The 18,894-nt window shown below is 36.3% G+C and overlaps 1 protein-coding gene across 1 annotated transcript in view; it reads left to right on the forward strand.

Moving 5' to 3' along the window:
• Positions 1–18,894, forward strand: part of LOXHD1 (lipoxygenase homology PLAT domains 1) — a 271,094-nt gene that overhangs the window by 15,397 nt on the left and 236,803 nt on the right. The window contains exon 2 of the mRNA XM_051969666.1: positions 15,886–16,000. Coding sequence (XP_051825626.1) covers positions 15,886–16,000 — 115 coding nt within the window. The remainder of the gene's footprint in view (positions 1–15,885; positions 16,001–18,894) is intronic.

Here is an 18,894-nt window from a genome sequence, read left to right on the forward strand (position 1 = left end):
AAAACAAAATAAAACAAAACAAAACAAAATTAAATGTTTTGAAGAAAAGAAGACATTGTCCATTTACATATTAATTTATATAGCTATATGCCTTCATATAAGCTTGGAGACTAGTATATAATGTAAGTACTATATAAATGCTTTTTTCCTCCTCTCTTAAGGACAGCAAGGTGATTAATAATGCACTTTGAATAGAAATGAGTTGATTTAATTGCTGTTGACATCCTCCCATTCCTCCAAGATCCAGTATAAAAGCTACATCTTTATGGAATCTATATTAGCCTTTCAGGTTCTCTGATCTTCTGGCTAGAAATCACCTTTCTTTCCTAGGATCTAACATAGCATTTTGTCTGTGCATTTTCTATATTTCTCAAATAATATTTTGTAACTCACTTAATTCCTATTATACTTTGAAATTTGTGAAGGCAAGTATTGTATCTTATTTAATCTTAGCTTCCCATTTCCTGTCCTAACAAATTGCTTGTAAAAGGTAAGGTTGGGAGTGGGATTTTACAAATGCCAACCTAGTTGAGTTGCATTGAATAGAAGTCTCCCTGGCTCTTGAAGTTTTCTCTATTTCTGCACTTACAAAGCAAAGCATTCAGACAGCATCTTTGAACAACACTTCCATTAGAGGTACCATGACCTCTGTGAATGTCAAGATACCACTGGCTCTGGGGTACAGATGACATTTCATTCAAAGAACTAAAAATGATGTCCTTGAGCAGAGCAGCATTAATGTCAAGGTAGGTATCTAAAATCAAAGGTATTTTTGACCCATTCCTGATTATAGGTTCTTAAGGACATTGATTAATTAAAGTTAATGCTATTAATAAGAGCAATCCTTCACATGTAGACAGGACCCATGGGATCACTATCATACCCCTATGAAGTAGGCAAGAGTAATTCATAGCATCATAGATTTAGAGGGACCAAAGATCACTTGGCTCAATCTTATTTATAGATGAGGATATTAAGGAATAGAGAAATTAAATGATTTGACAAAAAGAAGACATTGAATATTTACATATGAGTTTATGTAGATATAGGCTTATGTATAAACATACATATATTTGTATGAAAAGAAAATATATAGGTTAGTAATTTCTTCAAGTAAGAATGCTGACTCTTGGTTGTTTGCTTCAAGTCTTCCCCATTAGATTTTAGCTTTTTGAGGACAGAATCTCTCTTTTGCTTTTATTTGTATCCTCAGCACTTAGCACAGTGCCCAGCACATAGTAAAGAAGAAATGAACCAATGTTACCTAGATAGTAAGAGGCAGAGTTTTTTTTTAACCCAAATTGTATGAATCACATATTTCATGAGTATATTTCAGAGGTGCAAAACAAAGTGTTATCCAAGTTCAGATCCTCCACTCAGCTGCCAACGTGATTTTTCTAAAGGATAGGTCTTCTAAAGGATACATCACATTCCTGCTCAGTGATATTCAGTGGTTCCCTTCAGTGGCTTCCTATTGCCTCTAGGATCAAGTAAAAAGTCATCTGTTTGGAATTTAAAACTATAACCCGGTCCCTTCCTAGGTTTCTATCCTACAACTTCACTTCCTTTTATGCATTCTTGTTATTCAGTCATTTGTCAATTGTGTCCAACTTCTTGTGATCCCATTTGGGATTTTCTTGGCAGAGATGCTGGAGTGGTTTGCCATTTCCTTCTCTAGTTCATTTTTACAAATGAGGAAACTGAAGTAAACAGGGTTAAGTGACTTCCCTTGAGTCACACAGCTAAAAAGTGTCTGAGACCAGAGTTGAATTCATGAAGATGAATCTTGTGGACTTTAGCTTAGCACTCTTTTCATTGTGCCATCTAAATGCCCAAGTACTCTATAATTTAGCCATACTAGCCTACCTGTAGTTCATCAAATACACTCTCCATCTCTCAACTTTCTGCCTTTGCACTGATGGTATCCATGACTGGAAAGCTTTCCTTTTTCATCTCCACTACTTAGAATTCCTGGCTTTCTTTAAGACTCAAATGGAACACCAATTTCTTTAAAAAAATTTTTTTTTCAACATTTACTTTTATAATATTTTGATTTCTATTTTTCTCTCTCCCTTTTCCCCTTTCCCCTTCCTCAAAACAGCAACCAATTTGATACAGGTTATAAATGTTCAGTCATATTAAATATATTTCCACATTAATTATGAAAGAAGAATGAGTACAAAAAAGAAAAAAAAAGAAAGAAAAAAAAAGACAGGCAAAAAGTGAAAATAATATGCTTCAATCTGCATTCAGATTCCATAGTTCTCTTTCTGAATGTGGATGACATTTTCTATCCCAAGTCTACTGAAATTGTCTTGGATCACTTGGATCATTGCTGAGAAGAGCTAAGTCTATCATAATTATCACACAATCTTGCTGTTAACCATATACAATATTCTCCGGTTCTGCTCAATTCACTTTGCATCAGTTCATACAAGTTTTCCCAAGTTTTTCTGAAAGAATCACCTTGATCCTTTCCTACAGTACAATAGTATTCTATTACATTCTTATATCACATGTTTAAACATTCTCCAGTTGGTGGGCATCCACCTCAATTTCCAATTCTTTTCCACCACTAAAAGAGGTACTCTAAAGATTTTTATATATGTGGATCCTTTTCTATTTTTTACTGATTTCTCTGAGTGCAGACCTAGAAAGGGTATTAATGGATCAAAGGCAAACACTACTTTCTGCAGAAGGCCTTTCCTAGTCTCCTCACTGTTGGCGCTTTTTTCCTTCTGAGAGTACCTCTATCAATTAACTCTCTCTCTGTCTCTGTCTCTCTGTTTCTGTTTCTCTATCTCTTTCTTTCTCTTTCTCTCTTTTTCTATATGTATGCATATATCTATATCTATATCTATCATATCACCTAATTATTTGCATGTCATTTCCTCCACTAGAATGTGAACTTCTTGAATATAGAATTGGTACTGAGCATAATGCTTGGTAGTTATCCCTTACACATCATGGGGATTAGGGTGGGAAGCATCTCCACAATCTAGAAAATCCTGGTAAAATTTTTTGGCTTTCTCTTTGTATCAAAAAAGAAGTTTGAATTATTATAGTATTAAAAGATAAAAGATATTGATGTTATACAATACTAATCACATATTGTATTCATTTATGAGTTTCTAAACATTTTTCTGTGTTGTCTATTGGCCTTCAAGTGTCATCTGTGCTTCCACAAAACTTCCCCAAAATTCCCATATAATTTTTTTAATGTCAATCATGATATATTGATGTATCAAAATCATGATGGGGAAAGTCGGGATTTGAAAGGGATAACTGTACATAAAAAATACTTATTGATTGGTAATTCATGGTTGAGGAATGGGAACAGTCTTCAAAGAGAAAAGGGTATCTGAGGTGACTTAAAAAGATGGGAATGGAATTTAACTAGTAAAGAGGGGGAGCTTGCTTGAAGATTGTGAGCAATTGCATATTCAGGCAGGAAAGTGTGAAACTTGTTTGGGGAATGGAAAGTAGGTCATTACTCCCATTTTTCTTTCTGGAACTTCCAGTAGGGAAGAAAATGTGCAATGTCTTTTTTTTTACTTTGGTCCCATCCAGGGGTACATAAAGAACAGATTCAGCTAAGAACTTTATCCAAAATCCCTCCATGGAGAGTTAAGGTCTTATCGACACTTGCTGCCCACCCTATCTTGAGTGGTTGAATTCATCAATGGCATCTCCCTAGCAACTTAGCTGAAAAAAAAACCATGCTGTATGCTGTACTGTGGGGTCATGGGCAAATGATATCAGCTCTTTGAGACTCAGTTTCCTCATCTACAAGTTGGATGTTATTCCTCTTTCACTTTATAGCATGGTTGGGGAGAACAGATGGTAAACTTCATAAAGTATTATAGTAATGCATTATTACTAATAACACCTATTCCTAAGAAAATAATAGTTGGAGTGGAAAGAATGCTACCTATGGAGTAAATACAGGATCAAATCCCCATTCTATTGCTATGTTGTGTGATCTTGGGCAAGTTGTGAGAGGTTTAAACCATTTCTCAAAGTCTTTTTGTAGTGCTAAATCCTTTGAGATAGTATTTTAAACAAAGTGTATACATGACAGTAGACTTTGAATCAGGATGAAAACCTGAGTTCCAATTCTACCTTAGATATTTACTAATTATTTGACCCTTGATATGTTGCTTGACCACTTTAAGTTTGATTTATTCAATCTGTAGAATACAGATAATAACAACAGCTATTTTGCAGGGTTGTTGTGAACATAAAGTGAGATATGTATAAGATGCTTTCCAAAATTTTAAAGAGCTATATAGTAGTTAGGGCAGCTAGGTGGCTGCTTAGAGTGGTGGGCCTGGAAAGGATGACTCATCTGCCTAAGTTCAAATCCAAGCTCAGACACTTACTAGCTATGTGACCCTGGGCAAATGACTTAGTATTATTTGCCTCAATTTCCCCATCTGTAAAATGAGCTGAAAAGGGAAATGGCACTTCAGTAACTTTGCCAAGAAAACTTGAAATGGGCTTACAAAGAGCCAGACATAAAAAATTACTAAACAATACCAAATAAATGTTAGTTATTATTCTTATTAATGCAGTGGTCATTTATTAGGGGCCTAATGTGTATATAAAACATTGTTCTAGGAGCCAAGGAAAGTACAAAATTTAAGGGAAAAACACCACCATGATCACAGCCCTTTTAGAGGTTATAATTTAGAAGATAAAATCTCCAGATTTATGGATATGCAATTTACAATATTACAAAATATAGAATATACAATAATATAACATATCTATATCAGAGGTTACATGCTATGGGGCCACAAAACTAATGAACAGTATGATCACTGGCTGAAGGGATGCAAGAAAGGAGCTAATGTTTGATTTAGGCTTTGAAAGACATGGAGGAATTCATTAGATGAAGAGGACAAGGTTGGAAATTCCAAAAGGCATTGGGACTAGAGTGAGCAGAAGGATAGAGTAGTAAAGGGGCAGAAAATAAGACAGGGACTATAATATAAAGTTAATGGAAAGGAATAATATGAGATAAAATTGGAAAGACAAAATGTTTTCCTTATTTTATAGATGAATTAATTAAGTCTAAGATGATGGAACTTGTCTAAATATGTTTTCTGTCCTTTTCATACAGTAAGATAGAACCTAGCTTCTAAAACTGTGGTTTGTTACACTATAGGAAGTCTCATAACTGAATGTGTGTCACAAAATTGTGGGTTTTTTTATCAGTAAATATTTGATTTGTATGCCTATTTAACAAACCTATATATTCTGGGTTATATAAAAAATTCTCAAGTGAAAGGGAATCACAAGTAGAAAAAGTTTATGAAGCCCTGATAGAGGACTAGATTCCCAGACCTCCTGGTCTTTATCCTCATGTTCTTTGTATATCCTTATGCTGGCTTATCTTGACTGGAACCAATCATTTGGACAAGACCCAAAATTACATATGGAAAGATTTGTTTCAGGTAACATGAACATTCAGTGAGTAGTTGAAATCAATGAAGCAGACAAACATGGAACCACTGACTTCTCAAGTACTTGATATTGACATTTCACTGCCAAACTCATTTTATGAGTTTATGATCCATTTTATCATGAACCTTGCAAAAGATAGTCTGGTCTAATCGTTTTACATTAGCATCAAGTACAATGGGAAACTAGATTGGATTTCTCATTTTCTCTGACCCTAATGCAGGTGGGGACCACAAAATTTAACACCATTATGTAAAGCCAGTTGCATCCTTCCATCTTTGCAATTTTTGTTAACTCACTAAAGGAGGAGGCTTGGATTGAACAAACTTTTGAAATTCCTTTCAGCTCTGGAATTCTAGTTTAAAAAGAGAACATTAGAAGGATTTCCAGTGATAAGTAAAGTGAAAGGCTATTTGGTAGTCAGGTGAAGAAGAGGAAGACAAGGAGAAACTTGGGTATTCTTTTTCCTACTCTCAATTACATTAATGACTTCACAGGGCTCTACCTAAAATAAGAGGAAGTATGATAAACTAAACTACAGACCAGGATCTGCTTTCAAGTTGTGGCTGATGCCCAAAGTGGGTGAACAGTGCTAAGGAGAAAAGAAGCATTTATTAAGTGGCTGCTATGTGTCAGGCATTGTGCTAAGCATTTTTCAGATATCTCATTTGATCCTCAGTGATTTAATGAACCGTTAGGGGCTTTTAGGAGAATTTATCTATATTCCAGTTTCTTAAACTGTGGATCATGACCACATATGGGGTCTTATAACTGAATGTGGCCTATGAAATTATGATTTATTGTCCTCCTGACTACAGGGCCATTGCTCTATCCACCATACTATCTAGCTGCCCCAGGATTTATTATCAGTAATTGTGTAATTTGTATACCTATTTTATATACTTGATGAGGTTGAGGTAGCAATACCTAGTTTGAAATAAAAATGTAACAAATTCACAATTGCCATTCTTTTTGCCAAAAGGGAGGATTATTTAGGAGCAGAGTTTACATTAAAAAATAAGAGGTAAAATAGGTACCAGGAATGGCAAATATGAAATAGAGTTAGGAGAACTTACAGTTAGCAAAGAAAAAGACAAGTTCCTCTGGGAAATTCATAATTAACCAGGAGAAAGGAAGTACTTCATGAGGTGGGAGAAAATCATTGACTGACAGGTTAGAGTGACCAGAGTTAGGAGAAAGGTGCCATTAAAGAGAAGGCACTATGAGGGAGAGAGAGTGCCTCATACTAGCCGACTTAGTCCTGAAGAGAACTTAGCAAAGATCTTCATCAAAAGTGGATTTTTTTTATAGGGGCCATGTAGCCTTGGGGGTTTCTCAGTTGCAAAGGCAGTGACTCAAGAGGGAGGGGGTTCAGAGAGCTAGATGGTTTGCACCTGACAAACCATGTCCCCAGACCTGTCTAATGATATGCCAATCGAGATTGTCTGGGAAAGCTAAGTTCCTTTGTATGCAATTATAGTCGATAGAATTTACAACTGTTTTAACTTGTGGTAATAAAACAGTCTGGGAAAGCTAAGTTCCATTAAGGTTGTCTCAAAGGTTGTTGTGAATGTCTTTAAAGATGGTAACTAGATTGGAGAGAGAATGGATGAATTAACAATAGACTCTGACTTCACATTATTCTACATGAACCGAATTTGGCAGTTCTTACCATACCTGTATATTCAGGATCATGAATGAAAAAAGTTTAAGAAGCCCTGGCCTAGATCAATCTCCCAAATTAAGCAGGAATCCTATATATACATACATACATATATATATATATATATCATATATACATATATATACACACACACACATACACACACACACACACACACACACACACACATATATATATATCTGACAAATGGCCATAATAATAACAGTTGATATTTATTTGTGATTTAAGTATTTATTTATATAGGAGCTAAAGCATTTTATACTTATTATCTCATTTAGTTCTACAGCCAGTAAGATCAAAGTTGGGCTTTTATGCAGACTTTTTTCATAGATTTAAAAAAAAAACTTTGTTTGAACACCTCCAGTGATGAGAAACTCACTCACTACTTTGGGAGGTAACTCATTTCATGGTTGGACAGCTTTTATTTTTAGAAAGTTCTTCTTTAATATTGAACCCAAAAAAAGCAGCCTTCTTCTAATTTCCATCCATCAATCCTAGCTCTGCATTCTAAGGACAAGCAGAGCAAGTCCAATCCCTCTTCTATATTACAGCCTTTTAGATATTTAAAGCACATTTCTTCTAACTCTTCCCAGTGAAGCATTGTGGTGGGTTTTTCATTTCTTTTTGTGTGTGTTATGGACCTTCTTGGGCTCTCTGGAAAAGCAGATTTTTAAATGCATGCAATATATAGGATTACAAAGGCAACTAATTTTATTGAAATTAATTATCAAATTCTATATTAAACAATAATTTCATGGACCTCAGGTTAAAAACCATTGGTGAAATGCAAAGGACCTAAGCTTGGAGGCAGAAGACTTGGGTGTGAATCTTGTCTATATAATTTACTAATTGTGATTCTGAGCATGCACTAAATACCTCTGAATCTCATCTTCTCATTTTGTTAAATTAAGATATTAGCTTTTTGAATACTTTATAAAGGTTTTTGTAGTCGGTCAAAAAGCCTTGTGTAGTAAAAAAGTGCTCCATCTGGAGTCAGAATAAGTGTGTTCAAATCTCAGTTCTGAGAGTTACTACTTGTGCAACCTCAGGCAAATTACTTTATTTCTGAGGCTTTGTTTTCCCCAATTGTAAAGTAAATTGGTGGGGCTAAGTGACATCTTTTTTTACAACTTTTTATTTTTCAAAATACATGCAAAGATAGCCTTCAACATTCACCCTTGCAAAATCTTGTGTTCCATATTTTTCTTCCTTCTTCTGCCCTTCCCCAGACTGCAAATAATCCAATATAAGTTAAATGTGTGCAATTCTTCTAAATATATTACCACATTTATATGCTACTCAAGAAAGATCAGATCAAAAAGAAAAAAAATGAGAAAAAAAAACAAGCAAGCAAATAACACAAAAAATAGGTGAAAATACTATGTTGTGATGTACATTCACTCCCCATAGTCCTCTCTTTGGATGTAGATGGCTTTCTCCAACACAAGTCTATTGGAATTGCCTGAAGTCAGGAGGATATGAGTTCAAATCTGATCTCAGACACTTAACACTCCCTACCTGTGTGACCCTGGGCAAGTCACTTAACCCCTATTGCCTCAGGAAAAAATTACATATACATTATATATGGAACATTTCATCTCCAAATTCTCTCCTTTCCTTCATGTTCTCTACCATCCATTGAAAAGGCAAGAAGTAGGATCGCCATTATACGTATAAAATCATGCAAAAACTACTTCTGCATTAGCCATGTTATGTGAAAAAACAAAAGAGCATGAAAACTAAACGTTAAAAAATATGCTTTAATTTGTACTCTGAGTCCATCAGGTTTCTATCAGGAAGTGGATAGCATTTTTCATCATGAGTCCTTTGCAGTTGTAGTAGATCATTGTCTTGATCAGAGTAATTAAGTTTTCCACAATTCATCATCAATGCAACATTTCCCATTCTCCTAGCTACTAGGGCCTCTCCTTTTGAGATCACCTGCCACCCATTTTTGCATAAATCTTACCTAGTTATTAGCATGTTTTACCCCCATTCCCCAGCCCTATGAGAATGTAAGCTCTTTGAGAGCAGAACTAGATTTTTTTTTTACCTTTCTTTGTATCCCTAGAACTTAGCCTTTACACTGCTATGCAGTATGCACTGAGCAAATGCATGTTGGTTGTTGACTGATTAGCTGACCAGAAGATAAATAGAACTGAATCATCTAGGCTTCATTGAAACATTGCAGATCCTTAACCAGGATGGAGCAATATTAATACATTCTTTAATAAAAAGGAATGGGTCAGATTGAAAAGGTGGTATGGGAATATTCTCCAATGATTTCTCTTCTCCCATCTCTAAAATGTGTATAGTCTATTGCCTTCATCTATAATATACTCCCTCCCTTCTCCTTGTCTCTTACAAAACTTAAATTCCTTTAAGACTCATCTCAAGTTTTACCTTCTGCACATAGCTTTTCCTGGCTAGTGCCCCATCCTAATTGGTTTCTTCTTTTGCTTAAATTTTCTGTTAACTACTGTTGGTCGATAATTCTATGTTTAAGGTCATGCCTCTTAGTAAAGAACTAATTTCTTTTGAATTTTGCTTTGCATATATTTTGTATTTATTTACTTATGTAGACATTGTTTTCCCCCAGTAGAACTTAAGTTCCTTTCAAGAACCATCTCATTTTTTGTTCCTCTACTATCAGCACCTAGCATGTAGTAGATACTTGTTGAATAAATCAATAAATGAATTGTCAGTGAGCAGAAGCAATTAGCTAGTGTTGGGGCTCTTAGAATGAAGCTCATCACATTACTGAACAGATGATTTAGTGACAAATTCTCAGTTTCAGCTTCCTCATAGTTCTAGTACTGGGGAGGAACCTCTGGCTGAGGGTCTACATGAGGGTTATGGCTAGATTCACAGCATAGTTATCCTAGAAAATGGAGATGGCAGATCTGGAAGAAACCTATAGAAATAGTCTTGGAGACTTCTCCAAGTCTCATACACTGGCTGAATTGTGTAACTACCAGGAAAGAGAATGTAAAAGAATTCAGAGAAAGGGGAAAATGTCAAGGGCTAAGATTCTACAGAAAAAAAAAAAATTGGCCAAAGAGTGGGATTCTGGAGATACAAATGTTTTCAATGAGACAAGAAAAGTCTAAATGCCTAAAAAGATTAACATAAAATAATAGTTAATATTTATGTAGCTTATTATGTGCTAAGGACTATGCTATATTCTCTGTATTTATTGTCTCCACAACAACTTTAGGAAAAGGGTACTACCATTATCATCATTTTGCAGATGAAGAAACTATAGTAAAAAATAATTAAGTGATTTGCCCAGGATCAAATAGCTAGCAAGTATCTGAGATCAGGGTTTGACCTCAATGTTCTATTTCCTGTATCACCTAACTGCCTCCTACATGACTACAGACAGTTCTTGTTTTTATGTAAGTGGATTATCCCATAGACTTCTATATAAAGCAATTTTTATGTAATATAAGTTTGTCCCTACCCAGCCACTTTACGTAGCCTATATATCAAAGGCATATACAAAATAATATCTTTACACAAGTCATAAATTGTACTAAAAATGCAGACATTTTAAATACTGTACCCTGATAATAAACAGGATTATGAAAAGAAAGGAAAAGTTAATGATAATGTATGCACAGTACTGTACAGTAAAATTAATGTAAGTGTGTTATTACTCCCTCCCTACTCACTTCATCTAGCCTTTATCATTGGTAGTTTGCTGTGTGATTTTTTTTTTACTTCAAGAGATATTTGGATAGTTGTTCTCTCTCCCCCTCCCCCCCTGCCATATATCTGATGATAGCAAGCACTTTTATCCTTAACTAGTCTTTAACTTTTAAAAATCTTGAAGGATTTGTAGACATTTTTTCTTTCAGAATTTTTTTACATAAAGTCAAGTTTACATAATGTAAATCTATATAAAGTGGGAACTGTCTGTATATAGAAATGTCTTTTAACTTAGATTTTTTAAAGACCTAAAAAGAAGATAAAAATGAGGGTAACTTGGGACCACAATTCAGGCTAGATGGGGTCATAATCATTGATGATGAATTGATGGCAGAGAGCTATTCTACTTTGCTTCTTTTTTCTTTATTAACAGGGATGACCTTAGACATAATAGAACAACAGTGGTTAACAGAAAATTTAAGCAAAAGAAGAAACTAATTAGAGATCTAAGCTGTCCTTTATAAGTTCAAGTCATTAAGCTCAGAAAAGTAGCTCATTATAGGTAATTGAAAAAGCTTATGGATATCTCTACTAAATTGCTGATAGTAATCTATGATTTTTGAAAGGGAGAAGTTATGTTTTGTAAATTCTAGGCTTGTAAGCCCAACACCAATTTCTGGCAAATCTTAGAGTATGTTATGAAAAAGATGGTCTCTCCTTAGAAAGAAAAGTGGTGAATACTAAGGGTCAACATGAGTTCATTAAACCAAGAAAAGGCAGTAAGGCATAACAAATAATTAGTCCTGAAGTCAGAGAGTAGGTTTTCGTATCTTGTCTCTGTTTTATTTCATTATGAGTATGGGTAAATTATTTAATCTTTTGGTATCAGTTTGTCCATCAGTTAATTTCTGAAGTTCCTCCTAATTCTTAATTCTATAATATGAAATCAAACTAGACTTATCTCACTCTCCCCACTTCCCTTTTGGGTCAGTGTTGCTAGATTGACAGAATGATCTAAACAGAGTCTGGCTGGATTTTAGCAAAATATCTGTTAACCTATCCTCTGATATCTTCATGGGTAAGACAAAGAGATGTTGATTGTTAGCTGAATTCAAACCCAGCTGAATGTCTAGACCTGAAGAATGTTGATTAATGGATCAGTGTCAGTCTGTAGAGATATTTGTAGTTAGTGTCATGGCCTTGTTCTTTTCAACATTTTAATAAAGGTTGGATGAAGGCGAACTTATCAAATTTGCAGATGACACGAAGCTCAGAGGAATAGCTAATATGTTTGATGACAAAAATTAGGATCCAAATAGATTGTGACAGTCTAAAACAATGAAATGAATGGAATGAGATGAAATTTAAAAGGGATAAATGTAAGGTCCTACACTTGGGTTTGAAAATCATCTGTATGATCTGACAAGCATTTATTTAGTATTTATTATGGTATAGGCAAGGAACTGTACTGGTTTAAATACAGAGTGAAAACAAAAATCAGAGCCTGCCCTTAGGCAACTTATATTTTGTGAAAGGAATATAACATACAAAGAGACAAACACACAAATGACTATTTTAAGGAGGGAGGAAACACTAAAAACTAGAGGAAAGGTTTCTTCTAAGATGGACCATGAAATTAGCTAGATTCTAAGAGATGGAGGTGAGGAGGGAGTGCATTTCTGGAAGAGGACAGAGGCAGAACACAAAATGCAGGTCTGGAGACTGTCAAGTTGGGCAGTTTGGCTAGAATATAGAGCATGTGAAGTGGAATAATGTGAAGGAAGCCTTGAAAGGTAGGCTGAAGGCCAACAGTGAAGGGCTTAAATACCAAGCTGCGGAGATTGCATTTTATCCTGGAGGCAACAAGGAACCACAAAAGGTTTGCTAGCAGGAGAATGACACGGTCAGCCTTGTACTTTAGGAAGATGGCTATGGCAGCTCTGTGGAAAATGGATTAGAGAGTATGAGAACTGGAAGCTAGGAATCCCGTTAGGTGATGATTGTAATAATTCAGATGGAAGGTGATGAGGGCCTGCACATAAGCATGGGATTGGATATGTTGTAGAAGTAGACTGAATAATGTTCAGTCATATTGTTGAGAGAGAGACAGCAAGACAGAGAGAAACAGAGACAGAGATGGGGGTAGGTGGGACAGAGAGAAAGAGACACAGAGACAGAGAGAGAGAGATGGAGAGAAAAATGTTGAGGACCCTTTACAAGTATAGACTAGACATGTCTTAGCTAAAGAAGTTTATAAGCAAAAGATCTGGGTGAAATTCAAGTTCAGTATGAGTCAGTAGAATAAGATAACCTCCAAAATAGCTCATGCAATCTCAAGCTACCTTAATAGAAACAGTTTCCAACCTGAGGGAGGTAACAGTCACATTCTGTTCAGAGCTGATTTAGTAATTACATGGGGACTATTATTCATGTCTGGGTACCACATTTTATGTGGAAAATTGGACCAAGTAAACAAGCATTTATTAAGCACCTGCCATGTAGCATGCATTGTCAAGAGTCGAATGACCAGAACCTAATGGGAACTTGAAACTGCTCTATAAGGATCAGGGGACTTGGGATGTTTAGGTAAGAAAAGATTAGGAGAGGGATAGTGATAGCTGTTTTTAAGTATTTGAAAGACTATTGTGTGGGAGGAGGGAGGAACTAGAACAATGAATGAAAGTTGCTGAGAGACATAAAAAAGTTCACTAAAAAGAAAAAAATTATTAACAATTAGAGCTATTCAAAATTGGGAAGAGTTGTCTTATGAAGTTAGGAGTTTTCCTCACTATTGAAAGTCTGTAAGAAAGGACTGGATCAAAACGTGTGCTGGAATTTCACAGAGTAGACTTCTGATTAGGACAGCTTGGGCCAAATGGTCAACTTCCAAGTCTAAGCTTCGGTGACTTGCATTTTTCTCTCTTCTTCCAAAGTGCCTACTATAGGACCGCCCAACAAGCAGGTTCTATGTAACAGGCACCTAAATGCTATCATTTGAGGGATTTTGGGAAACATCTGTGAGTCCCCCAAGAATATTCTTTTACAAGGTATTGACACAAGGCGTTTGCCATCCTGGTTGCTCTCTACTGGACACGTATTAATATCCTTTCTAAACACTAGCACCCACAGTTTAAAAATAGCTGCAGGTGGTCTGACCAGAGCCAGGATTTTATTAACTTCTTATTCTCAGAAGTTATGCTTCTTGTAATATAGCCCAGATTTTTGGGCTGCCATATCCTATTGACTCAAATTGAATTTGAAGTACACCACAACCCTATTACTATGTCCAAACAAACTGCTACCTGCTACCTGCTACCTGCTACCTGACCACACCAAATTTTAAAATGGAGGGATAGGGCATGTCTAAGATAAACCTGTTGAAATTTTCTCCTGAGGAATTCAATCTCTTCTTTACTTCACCCACCGGGAGCTAGATCAGTGGAATATATCAATGTAATAACACTTCTACATATTTAAGACACTTCATCCAAATGTACTCTTGTTTGGGAATAAGAGATCTATCTTTCAAGAAGACTAAGATTTCCCCCCACTGTGCTCTTGGTGTCAGGCCATAGGGCAGAGCATTTGGGATCTCAAGCCAGTATCCATTATTTTTCCTTGAGAAAGGGCCCATAGAGCAAATTTTTTGTCTTGCTGGTCCCAGAAACATCCGACCCTAAGGGGAATAACTACAAATGGGAGATGTAATACAAGAAGTAGCTCTTTCTACATAAAGAGATCATTGGGAAAACGGTTTACAACTTGGACTAAAAATATATAATAATAATCATAAAGATAATTCACATTTAGGTAAAATTTATAGTGTGATTATCTCATGATACCCTTGTGAGATAATATATAGGTAATATTGTTCCCATCTTGCTGATGTGAAAACTCAGGACCAGAGCAGTCAAGTTCATACAATTAGGTAGTGTTAGAACCATAGATAAGCTGGACTCTCCATATGCCAGGTCCAGTGCTGTTATACCATACTATCTTCATGTTTCTGTGATCCAATTGGATACATTCATGAGATAGTTGGGTATTGCCATTGGAGCTGGGAGAGAAATGGGACTAGAGATATAGATATCTATAGAGATATAGATGAATTTGATGTAATTGAGGAGATAGTTGAAGATATGGTAGTAGATTAGCTCCTTGAGGGAGGAGATGGACAAGGAAATGTTTCCTGGAGAGTTGTAGAATTTTTGAAAGAATAAGCATAACAGACCTGGTTTTTTTATGGAGCAATGGGGCATGTCTAAGACATGTACTGTCTCTTCCACTAATTTATTGTGAACCTAAGGCAAGTGTCCTTATTGGTCTGGACTTAAGTGAGGCAATGGACTAAGTTACTTTTATGGTCCTTTCCAACTGAGCTGGTATTTCTTTGATTCAGAAATACCTCTAACACTTTCCATAGATCAAGGAAGTGGTGGGTCTCTGGGCTCTGGCACTTGATTCTTCTGTGAGCAATAGAATGACAAGAAGAAGGCATCGAATGAGAGCTGCCAAGTTCCAGGTATGATGTTAGGTTTTGGGGCTACAAAAGCAGGAAAAAAACAGTTAATGTTCTCAAGGGAAAACAACTTTATACAGAAGTATACATAATTACATATGGCTACAATTACAAGGTAATTGGGAAGGGATGGGAGCACTGCAGTCGTTGGAATGAAGGGGGGGAGGGGTCAAGGGAAGAGAGAAAGCAAAGAAGACTGCCTGTAGCATGTGGTGTCTGGTACATGCTGTGAAGGAAACCAGCAAGAAGACCAGTTTGGGTGAATGTCCAAAGGAAAGTACTGTGAACTCAATCAGGAAAGAAACTTTGGAGCCAGCATTCTTAGCAGTTCAACCTGTTGTTTGGGAAGCCTTGATACCATTACTCTCTGGATTGAGGTGCTCTGGGATCAAATCCTGACTCTAACTTCGTAGTTGTTTGGTCATGGGCAATTTCCACCTCTGGGTCTCAGTTTGCCTCCTCTATAAAGCAAAAGATATGTCTAGATGATTTTTAGGAGGGCTGTCACTCTAGATAGTGATTTCCTCTATCTCTTTCAATCACATATTCTTTTCTTCCTCCTCAGTGTATGAAGTGATCACTATGACTGGTGATGTCCGGGGTGCAGGAACCAATGCCAACGTTTTCATCACCATTTTTGGGGAGAATGGGTTATCTCCCAAGCTCCATCTCTCCAGCAAGTGAGTATCCTGGAAAAACATTGAGCTGGCCATGGTCCTTGCCAAGCTGCAGTAGGAGGGCTGTCTTGATAATGTCTGGGGAAAAGACAACCTGGTGACCATCATCACATAAAGTGACCGAAGATCACTGGATTAAGAATTATGTGACAGAGCTGTTCTGCTCCTCTTATGGAATCCTTTCCCTCTGCCATAACTTCCCCACTTGGTTTCCCCATACTGTGAGATACACAAATTCTGGCCTTGCTCTTTTAGAATGTCCAATCACCCTGACAGCAACTGGGCTGAGACTTGTTCTTTTTTAAGGAAGTGGTTTGCCAGCTCAGTTATTAACAGAAACAATTATCAGAGCAGAGGGCATTGATAACCCATGTCAGAGGCTATAAACTGCTTTCATATTGGCAAAACAAAACTATACTAATTTTAAATGATTCTTTGTATTCACTGAAGCAGGACTCTTTCTTGTGAGTCATTAGACTGGATTTTTATATGTAGTTGAAACAAATTACCTAAAACATTTTACACATTATCCCTTAATTCAGACCAATCTTTTCTCAAATTTATTTTTGATTTGGATCACTAGACTAGGAGGCAGAATGGTTCAACTCTATTCTTGGTTTGAAATTAGCTACTTTGATACTAATTACTTGAGGTCACTTTTCTTCTCTAGCCTCAATTTCTTCTTCCTTGACTCATGGAATAAAATCCTTATCTACTTCCCAGGGCTGGTGTGAGAAGCAGATGTTACTTTATGTTTGTGAAAACACTTTGCATAACCAATAAGTGATAAAAAAATTATATAGAAGAGAAGGGAAGATAGAACTTTTTAAACTTGGCTGTTAGAATAGCATTGGAAAGCCCATGATCAAGGAGGTGGCTTTATTCTCTAAATGAAGGAGGTCTCTCTCTCTCTCTCTCTCTCTCTCTCTCACACACACACACACACACACACACACACACACACACACACACAAACAGTCATAAAACAAAGAATATTAAAACTGGAAGAGATTTTAGAGATAATATAATCTTGTGGTTTCACACTTTTTTGGTCTCAGGGTCATTTTATACTCTTAAAAATTATTGAGATACTTCCTGCAAAGAGCTTTTGTTTCTATGGAATTTCTCTATCAATATTTAGTGTATTAGAAATGAAAATAATTTTGATGTCACAGCTACCTGGAGAGTTTCATGGGGAGCTGCATTTTCAAAATCACTGTGATTCACTCCAATCCTTTCATTTTATAGGTGAAAAAAAAAAACCCAAAAGAACTGAGCCCAGAGAAGAAAAATGCCTTGTTCATGTTAAACGAGGACTAGAATCCAAATCCTAATAAATGTGATTTTCATTATACCTCACTGCAATTAATACTTTTCAAAGAGGGTATTACCTTGGAGTCATTCTAAGATTCTAGGCTAATGACCTTAACTTCTGTTTTTAGATTGTATATTCAATATATGTAGGGTAGCTGGGAATGGGTAAACACAAAGGGTAAGATTTCCTCTGAGCGGCACCATCGTTCCTGTAAAAAATGCCAGTCATTTTCTCTAGAATTTTTCTCTGCAAGCCATAGTAGGGCCTAGATTCCTTAAAAAGTGGGCTGTGGCATGAGATTTGGGGCTATAAATGTAACTTCCTGTTTTGTTGATTCCTGCAGAATAGGGTATCATCTTCATATAAACCTTACACTTCAGAGAGTGACTTGCTCATGGAAGGCTGTCATCCAAATGAAATGGGCATGGTAACAAGATTACATGAAATATCCATCTCTTTTGCCATATGGAATAGCTGTAATATGGGAGAGTTTGAAACTGGGAAGAAGTAGGCAAAGATCATGTCTAGCACCCCATCTAAGCATCCAAGGCTCTTCAGTTCTTCCTTCCTCCCATTAACCTTTCCTTTCAATAAAAGACTCTGATAGCCACTTGATTCCCCTAATCATATAAATGTGAATCACTCTAACCCCTCCAGGATAGATAATAGATCAAATCCAGATTTAGCTAGGTTAGATAGGTCTGGAAATTCTAGGTAGATGAGGTAGATGAGAACTACAGGAGCCACACAGATACCAGCTGATCCTGCAAAAGAAACTATTCTCTTTCCTCCCTGCTGGGTGAAGAAGGACTTACAGGTATGTGTTGAGCCAGAGGGAAAGTCAGGACCTCCATTTGTATCTCATTCTGGATTAAGGCAGGTATAGAGATACTTGTCTCTTGGGAGGAGTTTATAAATTAAGTTTTTAAATTTTCTACTTAGGCAATTTCCTTCTTTCCTGAAGGTTAATATTTCCAAGCACTTAGTGGTTGACTAATTCCATGCTTGGTGCCGTGGGGAGGGGGAAAATACAAAAGTAGAACGTACAATTTCTATTCTAGAGGAGCTTGCACTTTTGCTGGGGAGAGAAGACATCTACACATGTAACGAATGAAGAATTCCAAAGTAACATATAGACAAATTCATGATAGATTCATATAGAACAATAGTTTCAAATTGCTAGCACATGGTATATTTTACCAGATTGCTAAACATTTACTACTAAAAGTCTAGATTCCTTAAAACCAATAAATTTAAAACAAATTGGACTTATTTTCCTTATGTCCTATTCCTCCCACCCAAAATTCCTTGTCCTTTCCCCACTTGCTGAGTGTCTGAACTGGTGGGCAGTTCAGTCTGGAGGGAAGGGATTGAGTTATTTTATCAAAATGTGGTAAAATTTGGGTTGGGAAACACTGTCATAAGCTGTATAAATACTGAGGGAGTACAATGATGAAATCAGGATGGAGTGGGATTAGTCATAGAAGATTTCATGGAAAAAGAGTTTTTTAATTGGGTTTTGCAAAATGGAAAGGTTTTGGATAAGCAGAGAGAAGGTATATGAAAATGAGGAGTGAGGAGG

Source organism: Antechinus flavipes, chromosome 1 (genome assembly GCF_016432865.1).
Source record: "Antechinus flavipes isolate AdamAnt ecotype Samford, QLD, Australia chromosome 1, AdamAnt_v2, whole genome shotgun sequence".
NCBI lineage: Eukaryota > Metazoa > Chordata > Mammalia > Dasyuromorphia > Dasyuridae > Antechinus > Antechinus flavipes.